Source organism: Hemiscyllium ocellatum, chromosome 11 (genome assembly GCF_020745735.1).
Source record: "Hemiscyllium ocellatum isolate sHemOce1 chromosome 11, sHemOce1.pat.X.cur, whole genome shotgun sequence".
NCBI lineage: Eukaryota > Metazoa > Chordata > Chondrichthyes > Orectolobiformes > Hemiscylliidae > Hemiscyllium > Hemiscyllium ocellatum.
This window is the reverse complement of record NC_083411.1, coordinates 52,349,119-52,362,801: the sequence shown is the minus strand read 5'-3', so window position 1 is coordinate 52,362,801 and position 13,683 is coordinate 52,349,119. Positions and strand designations below refer to the sequence as shown.

Genomic DNA, 13,683 nt, shown 5'->3' with positions numbered 1-13,683 from the left:
CTTACAATACCCTTAGAGAGGCAATTATTTTGGAGGAGTTTAAAAATTCACTGCCTGACATCGTGCAAATTCATTTGGCAGAGCAGAGAGTTAAAAATGGCAAGCTTAGCAATTGAAGTGGCTGATGATTATGAGTTGGTCCATAAATCACGGTCTGACTTCCTGCATCAATTTCAATCCATGAGGGATAGAAGCTGGGGAAAAGAGAAATCCTCCTGTGGAAAGGGTAAGATAGATCTCAGTGAAGATCATAAGGAGACCTTATCACAGCGTAAAAAGGAAACCCCAGAAGGGGACGAAGAAGGTAAAAGCTCCAGTGTTTTTATTGCAATAAAGTAGATCACATGAAATCACAGTGTTGGTGGGCTAGGAAAAGCACAGGAAAGCCAGGCGTGGGAAAGCAGGATAACCCTGGAAGTGTTGTTGGAGTGGTAACAGTGGGAGCTAGAAAGCTGCATCAGAGTGCACAAGCTGATCAGAGGTTGGTTAAGGAAGAAATGCCAGATCTGCTTGAAAAATATACCTGAAAAGGTAAAGTTTATTCATGTTAGAGTAGCAAGTAAAGAGGTTATAATATTAAGGGACACAGGATTCTCTCAGTCTGTGATGCTGAAGGATGTGGAGGAATATACTCCTGAAGGACTATTGCCAGAAAAGTTACTGGTAACAAGAGTTCATGGTGAGACAAAAAGTGCTCAATTATGCAAAATGATGCTAGAGTGACTAGAAAAGAGTGGAGAATGTGTATAGGAGTACTGGACAAAGTCTCGGTTCCAGGAAAACAATTTGTCCTTGTGAATGATACAGCTGATTCACTGGTAGGTGTGCTGCCTACTGTAGTTGAAAGACCTGTGGATACTCAAGCAACTAAAGCACTGCAAGAATCTTACTTGGGAATCTTCCCTGTTTGTGTAGTAATGAGGTCACAGAGTCACCAGTTGAAGGAGGAGAGATCAAAGGATACAGATAAGGGATCTGAAGTGGCATTAGCAGAGACTGTATTCAATCAGTTAGTTAAGATAAAACAGGAATAAATAAATAATCATGCAAATATCTTTACCTGTGCAAAACTCATTGAGGTTCAGCAGAAAGATGAAAACTTAAAGCAATTGTATCAAAAGGCATATACAGAGAAGGAGTCTGAATTTATCCCTGTGTGCTATTACCTTAAAGATGATGTCTTAATTTGGAAAAAGAGACCATCACATATTCAAGCAGATGAGAAACGGGCAGAGATTCATCAAATTGTATTGCCAGTGGGGTATAGAAAGGAAATGTTGCAGGTGGCACAAGAATCACCACTTGGAGGCCATTTAGAAGTGAGGAAAACACAAGCTAAAATACAAAGACATTTTTACTGGACTGCACAAGAATGTAGTTGAATTTTGCCAGCTATGTCATGCATGTCAAGTGATTGGAAAACCACTGATGGTAATAAAACCTGTAACTTTAATACCTATTCCAGATTTTGAGGAACTTTTTACCAGAGTCTTAATTGATTGAGTAGGTCCCCTACCACAAACAAAAAGTGGGAACCAGTATTTGTTAACAATAATGTATACATTGACAAGATTTCAAGAGGCTGTTCCATTACACAATATCACAGCTAAAAGGATTGTAGAGGAATTACTCAAAGTTTTCACGAGATACAGACTACCAACAGAGATACATTCAAATCAAGGGTCAAACTTCTCATCCAAACTATTTAAGGAAGTTATGGACAGTTTAGACATAAAACAATTCAAATCTACTGCGTACCATCCAGAATCGCAGGAAGCGTTAGAAAGATGGCATTGAACACTAAAGACCATGTTGAGGGCTTATAGTCAGGATTATCCAGATGATTGGAATAAGGGAATTTGGTTGTTCTTTTTATGATCAGAGATATGCCAAATGAATCCACCTAATTCAGTCTATTTGAATTAGCTTTTGGACATGAAGTGAGAGGACCACTAAAATTGATTAAGGAGAAATTAATATGTCAGAATTCAGAGACCGCCCATTTGGACTATGTGTCAAATTTTAGAGAATGATTAAATTGAGCTAGGGAATTGACTCGACAGCATTTAAAAGTACCACAGCTCACAATGACTCAGCAAGTGGAATAAGAAATCAAAATATCGCTATTTTGCTATCAGGGATAAGGTATTAGTGGTACTTCCAGTAATAGGTCAACCTTTAAAAGCAGGATTTAGTGGATCTTATAAAATCGAAAGGACATTGAGTGAGGTAAACTACTTGATATGGACCCCAGACTGGAAGAAATCTCACAGAGTGTGTCTTGTGGGATACTCAAAAGATATTTTGACAGGGAAGGAAAGCAAGAGAAGGTGTTAATGATTACAGCACAGAAGGAAGAGCCAAGTTCAGAGGCTTCTGAATTGGACATTCCTCAAATTAAATGGGACAATGAGGAAGTTGTCAAAAATTGGGATAAATGATTGGGTTATCTTCCTGAGAAAAATTGAAATTACCTGAAAGAGCATTACTATCACATGGGGAGATATGAGGAAATAACCTGGGAAGTATTAGCCTAATGGTGCATGATGCAGAGATAGGAGAGGCTATTCCGATTAAGCAACAAGTCCCCAGATGTAAATAAGGAGGACATCACAGTGTCGGCAAGGCTGTGTTTGTCCTGTCTGGTGCTTAGGTTGATGTCGGATGTTTTGTTTGCTCTCAAAATAGGTAAGAATCAATTATGTCCTTTCGTGAAGGACATTAGTAAACCAAATTCATTTTAATGACAATCACCAGTGGTTACATATTCACTATTAGACCAGCTTTTTAATTTCTCATTTTATTGAATTTATATGTTTCCAAATGCCCTGCTTAGATTTAAACTCTTGACCCACATGGTTAACCTCATGTTCTGGATTACTAATCCGGTGACAATATCACCACATTACTCCCCCTCTCTCTCTCTCAATGTCACTGGGCACATCCAAATATTGCAAATACATGTTACATGTGAAATGAACATTAGCATCTTTAGTTTTCTGGTATTGGCTTGGACTGTCCCATTTTTAAACAAGTAAGTTCAAACAGCTTTCTGCTTTGCCTGAGCTCCCACTTGGAGTAAATTCATTTTGTCCCGTTCCCTTCAGAACGATTGCAGCACTCAAACCTGTCCATGCAAAATAGCTGCACTTGACCTGGAGTGTTCTGAAAGATATGCTGCATTAGAAATGTTTAATATGGAAATTGACAAATAAACAGGAGAAATATTCGGGGATCTTCATCAAGAACTAGCTGAGAACTTTCGAGCCACACCCCTTTCAGACAGTCTAAGGGACTGGCTTCTGATTGTGGAAGAGTCACCATCAATGGAGAAGCTGCATCATCCTTAATTCCAGTCACAAACATTAGGGAGCTTTAGACAAAGGTGCCCTCCTTGAGGCTTCCATCCAATACCTGAGCAAGTCGAAGAATCATTCTTCCTTCTCCAAAAATGAAACAAAGTCAATAGATTATATTTAGGATCTAACAGAATGACCACCAAACACATCCTCCAAAGGACAGGGTGAGTATTTTCTCAAAACTTGACATTCAAGCCACGTAAAAGAACTTTCTACATGGACGCCAAATGTGTCCCTTCAGATCCACTTGGTCTGTGCTAGCCATGTGATAGTTAATATATTCAGACTCACTCAGGAAGGACCAGCCAATCACTGAGCTTTCAGACATCCCATCCCTCAAAGACGATACCCCAGCCTCCTTACTCAGTCTGGTCTCTAAGCTTAAGTCTCAAACTCCCTGGTCTCAATCCCTCACACATTAACTCAGATATTATATTGACACATTTTTTAGGTATTTTCATGACTATATTTTCATATCCACATCTTATGAACAAGTTCTAACTCTCAATATTTACAATATACATATCTATGCTATACCTTTATTATAGATTGCAGTGGTTCACCACCACATTACTAAGGGCATTTGGGATAAACAATGAACATTGGCATAGACGGTGGTGCCCACATCCCTTGATCAGTTTGTTCAGACTTTTATGACACACCTCTGGTGGGGGGGGGGTTAGAAATGAACCTTGTGGGTCAGAGGTTGGGGCATTACCACTGTCAAAAGCCATGTGATAAGCTTTCATTAATGGATCAGAAAATGAATATTAATTCTGATAATTAATTACTTCTGATTCCCTAACTCCAGTACGATCACTTTCCAGGCTTCAAAACTTGTGAATTGTGTTTTATAATAAAAAAAAGATTGAGAGTAACTTCCTGGACCCATGCACAGGGTCACAGACAGGAATGTGAGTCCAAAATGCAGATATATGGAAATTAAAAGGTATTATTTAAATCATGAATTTCCTGTTTTCCAAGACTCACACCTTCCCTTAAGAGGCAAAATGCAGCAAGAATATGTACATAGTCGGCTGACTAGAAGAGCACCTCCCAATGTATTGAATAAGGGCAAACACTGTTGTAAGTCATTGGCTATTGGTACTTAAAATTGACACCAGTTGCAGGTCATACATTGGTTTCCTTGACTCAGAGGGAAACAACTTAAACATTTTTTGAAATAAAATAAGATCATAAGGCTATAAGAGATAGGAAGATCATTATGCCTTTCAACCTATCAAGTCTATTCCACCATTCAATCATAGCTGATATGTTTCTCAACCCCATTCTCCTGCCATCTCCCCATAACCTATGATCCCCTAATCAAGAACCTATCTTTCTGTCTTAAATATATTCAATGACTTGGCCTCCATTGTCTTCTGCAGAAATGAGTCCCACAGATTCACCCTTCATCTCAGCTCTGAGGCTTTGTACCATCAGTCTAAGGCTGTGTCTCGGGTCCTATCAGACTCTATATAGGCCTTTCAGTATTTTGCAAGTTTCAATAAGATCCCTCTCATCCTTCTGAATCCCATCAAGTAGAAACCTGAAGTCCCTAACTGCTCCTCCTATGACAAGCCATTCATCCCCATGATCATCCCCCATGTAAGCCTCCTCCTCCTCCAATGCCAGCACATCCTTCCTTAGAAGCAGAGCCCAAAACTGCTTGCAATTTGCCAAAAGTAATCTGAACAGATACTTTACGATCACAACAGTATATTCCTGCTCTTGCATTTTAAGCCTTTTAAAATAAATTCTAAAATTGCATTTGCCTTCCCAGCACCCAACTGAACCTGCATATTCACATCAAGAAAATCCTGAACTAGGACTCTGAAATTCCTTTGTGCTTCTGATATCCGAAGACTTGCTCCATTTAGAAAATATTCTGCGCTCTACCTTTCCAACCAAAGTGCATAATTCCACACTTGCCACAGTGTTCCATCTGCCACTTCTTCATCTACTCTCCAAGTCTTTCTGCAGCTTCCCTCCCTCCTCAACATTATCTGTCCCTCCACCTATCTCTGTTTAACACACATGTTGTTCTGAAACTTGTTGCTACTCTCACTCCCATTTGTAAAACCAATGATGTTTGAAATCTGCGTCCTGGTCCTGATCTTCGAATTTCCTTTCAGGCTCAAAATCCAGCATCCAATCTCATGACCCCTAATCCTAAAGGTCAAGGAGTGAATGTAAATCATTCATTGTGTTACTGATGACATTGAATGAAGATTTTGAGAGAGATGAGCCTGAGATGAAAACAAAGAGAAAAACTGAACTCTGTACCAGACAGTAGTAATGTAGGTATGGATAATAAAAGGTTGAAACTACCTTAGCTTCCCTACATCTACAATCCAGGTAGAGTAAAGCAGCTGAGAATGACCAACAGTGACAATATTAAAGGAGAGATGATTTTCTTTGAAGCATCTCTCTAGCCTGTAAGCAATTATTATTGACAATCCTTCACTTCAGTGACTCAGTGACATGATCCTTGGAGCTGGATCCTGTCCAAGTCTCTCTGCTGTACAATCACAATGAAGTTGGTTACTGAAAGCACTGGCTACTTTTCTTATGACAGATTAACAGAATAAAATATGAACAGTCACGGAATGTCCCCAGTCAAAGTGAACACTGTACCTTTGGGAGTCCTGCTGCATGTTTCATCTGCTCCCCACCAACTGAAGCAGTCTGCCCATGGTAGGGGTGATTGGAAGGAAGCAAACAGGTAGTACAGACTGTAACCAATAATGCAGGCATAGGAAATGTTGGCAATTACGATCAGAAGGACCATGGTGACTCCAACACCTTAAAATTGAACAAAGGAAAAAGAGCTTAGAAACAATACTGTTTATTTGAAATAAAATTGTTCTCTTGAATTCAATTGCAATGTATTTCCAACTAGAATATGTTTAATGTTATTTGAGAGAGAGAGAGAGGGAGACAGTGTTTTGAAATAAGGCAGCCATGGTTGACTGATGTTGCTTCTCTCCAGTCTGAACTTATAAAGTTGAAAATAAGCCATCAACTTTATTATCCCTGTTTTGAATATAAGCACAGGTCATCCTCAGAGTTCAGAAATTATGATAAAGTTACAGACAATTAGGTTCCGAATCTAAACAACAATTGGACAAGAGAATATTATTATGTTGTTACAACTATCCCTCTAGTATTGTCATTGTCTTAGTGGGTGTTAGATTTGGTCAGCATTTCCAACAACGTTCAGCTAAAATTGTTGAGTGGATGATCCACCTTGGCCTCATCCGACGGTCGCCAGCATCACAGATGCCAGTCTTCAGCCAAATCAATTCACTCCACTTGGTGTCAAGAAACAGTTAGAGTCACTGCATAGTGCAAGGGATTTGGGCCCTGACAGCGTTACAGCAACACTACTGAAGAGTTGTGCTCCAGAATTCATCGCCAAGCTCTTACAGTACAGTAAGAACACTGGCATATACCTGACAACATGAAACATTGACCAGATATGTTCTGGACACAAAAGCCAATTACTGCCCTAACAGTCCACTCTCTCAATCATCGGAAACAACCTGCTCAGTGACACCCAGCTTGTGTTCCTCTAGGGTCACTCAGTGCCTGGCCTTGGTTTAAACAAAACAGCTGGATTCCAGAGGTATGGTGGAAGTGACAGTCCTTGACATCAAGGCCGCATTTGCCCGTGTGTGGCATCAAGGAGCCTGAGCAAAACTGAAATCAATTAGTGTCAAGGGACAAACTCTTCACTTGTTCGAGTCATACCTGGAACACTGAAAGATGGATATGGACGCCGGAGGCCAGTCATCTCAGCTCTAGGACATCTCTGCAAGAGTTCATCAGGCAAAGTCTTAGAGAGAATTCTAAGGGATAGGATTTATGAACATCTAGATAGGAATAATGTGAACAAGGATAGTCAGCATGGTTTTGTGAAGGGCAGGTCGTGCCTCACAAACCTTATTGAATTCTTTGAGAAGGTGACTAAGGAGGTGGATGAGGGTAAAGCGGTAGATGTGGTGCATGTGGATTTTAGTAAGGCATTTGATAAGGTTGCCCATGGTAGGCTACTGCAAAAAATACGGAGGTATGGCATTGAGGGTGAGTTGGAGGTTTGGATTAGGAATTGGCTGGCTGGAAGAAGACAGAGGGTAGTAGTTGATGGTAAAGATTCATCTTGGAGTGCAGTTGCTAGCGGTGTTCCGCAAGGATCTGTTTTGGGACCATTGCTGTTTGTCATTTTTATAAATGACCTGGAGGAGGGGCTAGAAGGCTGGGTGAGCAAGTTTGCGGATGGTACAAAATTCGGTGGAGTTGTTGACAGTGAAGAAGGATGTGGCAGATTACAGCGGGATATAGATAAGCTGTAGAGCTGGACAGAAAGGTGGCAAATGGAGTTCAATGTAGGTAAGTGTGAAGTGATTCACTTTGGTAAGAGTAACAACAGGATGGAGTACTGGGCTAATAGTCGGATACTTGGTAGTGTGGATGAGCAGAGGGATCTTGGTGTCCATGTACACAGATCTCTGAAAGTTGCCACCCAGGTGAATAGTGCTGTGAAAAGGGCATATGGCGTACTGGCTTTTATTGGTAGAGAAATTGAGTTCCGGATTCCTGAGGTCATGTTGCAGTTGTATAAGACTCTGGTGCGGCTGCATCTGGAGTATTGTGTGCAGTTTTGGTAGCCATACTATTGGAAGGATGTGGAGGCACTGGAACAGGTGCAGAGGAGGTTTACCAGGATGTTGCCTGGTATGGTAGGAAGATCGTATGAGGAAAGGCTGAGGCACTTGGGGCTGTTTTCATTGGAGAAGAGAAGGTTTAGGGGTGACTTGATAGAGGTATACAAGATGATTAGGAGTTTAGATAGGGTTGACCATGAGAACCTTTTTCCAAGTATGGAGTCAGCTATTACGAGGGGGCATAGCTTTAAATTAAGGGGAGGTTGGTATAGGACAGATGTTAGGGGTAGATTCTTTACTCAGCGAGTCGTGAGTTCATGGAATGCCCTGCCAGTAGCAGTGGTGGACTCTCCCTCTTTATGGGCATTTAAACGGGCATTGGATAGACATATGGAGGATAGTGGGCTAGTGTAGGTTAGGTGGGCTTGGATTGGCGCAACATTGAGGGCCAAAGGGCCTGTACTGCGCTGTATTGTTCTATGTTCTAGGTTAGTGTCTGAGGTCTAACCATCTCTAACTGTTTCATCAATGATCTTCCCTCCACCATAAGGTCAGAAGTAGGGATGTTCACAATGATTGCACAATGGTCAGCAATATTCGCAACTCCTCAGATACTGAAGCAGTCCTGAACAATATCCAGGCTTGGGCTGACAAGTGGCAAGTAACACTCCTACCACTCAAATGCCAGGCAATGACCATTTCCAACAAGAGACAATCTAACCACTGCTCCATGATATTCAATGTTGTTACCATCAATGAATACCCCCACAATCAATATCCTTGTTGTCACCATTAACCAGAAACTCAACTGGAATTACTATACAAACACAATGGTGACAAGAGCTGGTCAGAGGCTAGGAATACTGCAGTAGTAACTCACCTCCTGTCTCCCCAAGCTTGTTATCATCTACAAGGCATAAGTCAGGAGTTTAATTGAATATTCCTCACTTGCCTGCTCCAAGAGCATGCCAGAAGTTTGACACCCTCCAGGACAAAGCTGCTTACTTGATTGGCAAAACATCTACAAGCATCCATTCCCTTAACACCGATACGCAATTGCAACAGTTTGTGCTACCTACAAGATGCACTGCAGAAATTTACCAAGGCTCCTTTGAAAGCACCTTCCAAACCCATGACCACTTCCATCTAGAAAGACAAGGGCAGAAAATACAGGGGAATACCACTACCTGCAAAAATCCCCTCTAAAACGATCACCATGCTGACTTGGAAATATACCATTGATCCTTCACAGTCACTGGGTCAAAATCCTGGAATTCCTTTCCAAAGGGCATTGTAGGGAAACCTACAGTGCATAGACTGCAGAGGTTCTAGAAGGCAGCTCATCACTACTTCTCATGAGCAACTAGCGATAGGCAATAAATGCTGGCCCAGCCAGAGAAAACAAGTTCCTTGAACGAATAAGAAAAAAGCTCATTGAAGAACAATCTTAGCAGGACTTATACATTTAGTGGTAAGGTCTTGGGGTCTGTTGCTGAACAAAGAGACCTGAACAAAGAGTGCAGGTTCATAGCTCCTTGAAAGTGGAGTCGCAGGTAGATAGGATAGTGAAGAAGGCTTTTGGTATGCTTTCCTTTATCAGTCAGAGTATTGAGTACAGGAGCTGGGAGGTCGTGTTGTGGCTGTACAGGACATTTGTTAGGCCACTGTTGGAGTATTGTGTGCAATTCTGGTCTCCTTCCTATTGGAAAGATATTGTGAAACTTGAAAGGGTTCAGAAGAGGTTTACAAGGATGTTGCCAGGATTGGAGGATTTGAGCTACAGGGAGACTGGGGCTGAGGGGTGACCTTATAGAGGTTTACAAAATTATGTGAGGCATGGATAGGATAAATAGACAAGGTTTTTTCCCTGGGGTGTGCGAGTCCAGAACTAGAGGGCATAGGTTTAGAGTGAACGGGGAAAGATATAAAAGAGACCTAATAAGCAACTTCTTCTTACAGAGGGTGGTACATGTATGAAATGAGCTGCCAGAGGAAGTAGTGGACGCTGGTACAATTGCAACATTTTAAAGGCATTTGGATGGGTATATGAAAGGAAGAGTTTGGAGGGATATGGACCAAGTGCTGGCAGGTGGGGCTAGATTGGGTTCGGATATCTGGTCGGCATGGAAGGGTTGGACTGAAGGGTCTGTTTGCATGCTGTACATCTCTATGACTCGATGACTATATAACTTGGCACCATTGATAAGTACCAGAGTTGGTTTTAGCTCCTCCCTCGTTTCCTCAATGTCTATTTCATTTGAGGGTTTAATCCCACACCTGATGTCCAAGTGAGCATTCTTCAACCTAAAAACTAACCACTGAAACATTGAACTCCATCAACTATTAACTCACTGGGTCCAGACTTGACCCAAAGTGTAGTATGCACTTTGGTTTTTTTTTATCAAGGACTGGGTATCAGTGACAAGATCCTTCGTTTGTGTTTTCCAACTTAACCTGAGGGCACAGGTTCAGCTCCAGAGTTCTCACTGCAGCTCATAACTAGCTGCATTGCTAACCCATATCTTGTGATTTAGCTTTAATTTAATTCAAAGTAGAACAGCAACTGCTGGTGTGAGTTTATCTTCAGCAGGATATTTTACCAGATGTGACCACGCTTATGTGATCCCCAATAACATAAGAAACTGAGTGTGAATATCATGGGTTTGAAGAGACTGTTAAACATTTGTTACAATTAACTATTGCAAACAAGTGGTACACTCCTAAGGCAAAATAGCATCTGGGCTGATATTTTACAACAGAATAAGGATAACTTTTCCAAAACAGATATACATGGTTGTGCAGAGGCACATGGAATTAATTTGACAATTATGCACACAGGTAAGACAGAGTTTAAAGATTAATGTTTCAAAATTCAATGTAATGTTTTGAAAGTTTGACAATTTTTCCTGACTTGGTGGATGTATGTCCACCTGGAAAGGTACTCATTGATCTCTGTTGCACTTGTTTGACAACTTGGTTAGTTGCTGCTGGTTGCTATTAATCAACCCTACCACACAACATCATCAGAGGGTTCAACTCTCAATCTCTTCATGCATGATTGGTCTGTCATAAATTGTTCAGAGCTGGCTTCTGTTCCTTTATCATGTAATATCATGAGCTGCAATACATTTCTGTGATCTGGGCTGGTTGCATATTTCAGAAACCTTTGCTGGTATCCAAAGATTTGTATTTCTAACTCTCACTCTCTGCCCAGTGAGCAATTTTGGAGATTCTTACTTGGGACACCAAATAACCTAAAAATACCACCATTGTGTCAGTGACACTTGTACTCATTTTGCTGCTAATTCACCAAAAAAATGGGTGATTTAGAGAAGTAATCTGTCACAAGGAAGTAATCTCCCCATACAATATGAACAGCTCTGTTGCTACTTTGCTGAAGAATTGGATGAAATATCATCTGGATATAGAGTCTCCCACTGTTTATATATTGCATTCGTGAGTCATTGAATATCCCGATTCATCCCTGGATTGTTATGCCAATCATTTTGAACTTTCAATACTCATGCGTTCCTGTGGTAACATGGGCATGATTTGAAACTGCGCCCAATGACAACAATTCACATTGTCCAAAGTATAACATGCCAGCCTTGAGACCACATTTAATTTCATAGTTTAGGTGATCATGGTGCAGATCAAGATGAATATCTTTGTATTTTGGATAAGCTGTTCTGTAAATCATATGCAATCATCTTGTCTACCTGGCTTAATTACTACTTCAAAGTTATAACTTACCAATTCTTGACTAATTCAATTGCATCATATGTGACTTGTTCTGCATTGGTGGGTGTGGTTTGAATGTCATGATTTGAGACTGCACTTAGATCTGTACATACTGGTAACCATGTATCTGTTAGACTAAGTATTTCGGGAAGCCAGTGAGAGTTTGCGCATTGTCACTCATTAGCAATACATACAATTGTTGATCTGCTGTCTCCACTGAGAGATGGTTTCTCATAGCCTGTACCATGGAACATTACTTGCTCAGGTGCATGTCATTGAGGCCATATAGTGGTTACATGGTAACACTAACTCCGGTGTTGATTTTAGCTTTTATCTTGTATCACACTGCCTTCTCAGGACACATGATATTAAAGAGCTCCTGATTGCTTTCTACTCCCAACACAGAGTGTGAGATTAACATCATGTAAAGCCTGCTCATTTTCTAAAGTTTAACTTTCATTTGGTTGACTCTGAACCTCATCAATGTGGTTGCCTTGGTGCACCTTGGTAACAGTTTCCTTGTTGCTGATGATTTGTTATGACTCTATACTGTCATGTTGGTCGCTTGTGGTTTATTGTAGGGGCCTGACTTGGCTTTTGGAAACAGATTTCCTGCACATAGCCATGTCCCTTGATGCTGCAGATATCAAAAAATAGAGCATGGACTTTGGAGAAGTACAACAAACCACTGCTATTGGAGCTTTTGTTGGGTTTCTGTGCTTTACTGACCATTGCAATAGTATTGGTAGCACCTAAAGCATGTAATTGTTGCTGGCCTGCCACTATATCTTCATAGATCTGTCTATCCTCAAGTGATATGTCAAGACTGTGGCCCTTCTTATTGCACAAATGTTTCTTCCAACTGACTTTAATTCATGTGAATGTGATAATTAACTCATTAATATTCTCTGGCCGTTCCTCTTCAGTAAAGTCACACTCATGCCCTTTGCTTTGGCATCTTCCAACAAACTGGTGAATAGTCTCTTGAGGATTCTTGTCTATTTGAAATGATGTGGAGTCTGTTCATCCTGAAGTGAATTCTTATCTTGATCTGCTCTTCAAGATCTTTCCAAATCATATCCAGAATTTTCTGATCCACCCAGAAAAACTGTGCATGTTAATAATGTAAAGCTCCTCCTTGTCAAGTCATAAAATCCCTACGGAGTGAAAGCAGGCCATTCAGCTCATCGAGTCTGCATGACCCTCTGAACAGCATCCCACCCAGAACCAATCTCTTACCCTATCCCTGCAACCCTCCATTTCCCCTCGCTAATCCACCTAACCTACACATCCCTGGACGCTATCAGCAATTTAGCACAGCCAATCCACCAAACATGCATATCTTTGGACCGTGAGAGGAAACCCAAGCACCTGGTGGGACCCATCTGAAATGGGCAGAATGTGTAAACTCCACATAGACAGTTGCCTGAGGGTCAATTCAAACCCGGATCCCTGGCAATGTAAGGCCATTGTACCTCCCTGAGTTCTGACAAGATTTTTAAGAGTTCTTTTCATGGCCTCACCTAGACCTTGATCTGCAAAATAGAACTGCATGAAGTTTTGGAACAGTAAAATCAGTGAACGTGTTGCTGGATGCCAAATCCATACCAGTTTTGTTGCTATCCATGAGTTGGCCTTTACAAAAACACCAGCTTTTGCTGTGTGTCTCTGATATTTTTGTCTCTCCAAATTATACTGCTCTTTCCTTAAGAACAAAGACGTTTGTAATTGTCATTATGTATTAACTGCCATCAACAGAGCTTTCTAGGATTCAAATTTTCTGTAATGCACTGGCCTTTGTCCCAGCTCAAGGGCGTTCTTTAGCATTTTAATTTGTTTTTATTACCAAGGAAATCTTAGAAATGCATTTTATCTTGAAAGAGTTTGCATCCTAATGAAAAGTAGAAATATGTTCC

At 40.9% G+C, this 13,683-nt stretch overlaps 1 protein-coding gene across 1 annotated transcript in view; it reads right to left on the bottom strand.

Moving 5' to 3' along the window:
* Nucleotides 1-13,683, bottom strand: part of LOC132819989 (sodium- and chloride-dependent neutral and basic amino acid transporter B(0+)-like) — a 196,615-nt gene that overhangs the window by 117,280 nt on the left and 65,652 nt on the right. The window contains exon 6 of the mRNA XM_060831923.1: nucleotides 6,058-6,164. Within this exon, the coding sequence (XP_060687906.1) occupies nucleotides 6,058-6,164 (107 nt within the window). The remainder of the gene's footprint in view (nucleotides 1-6,057; nucleotides 6,165-13,683) is intronic.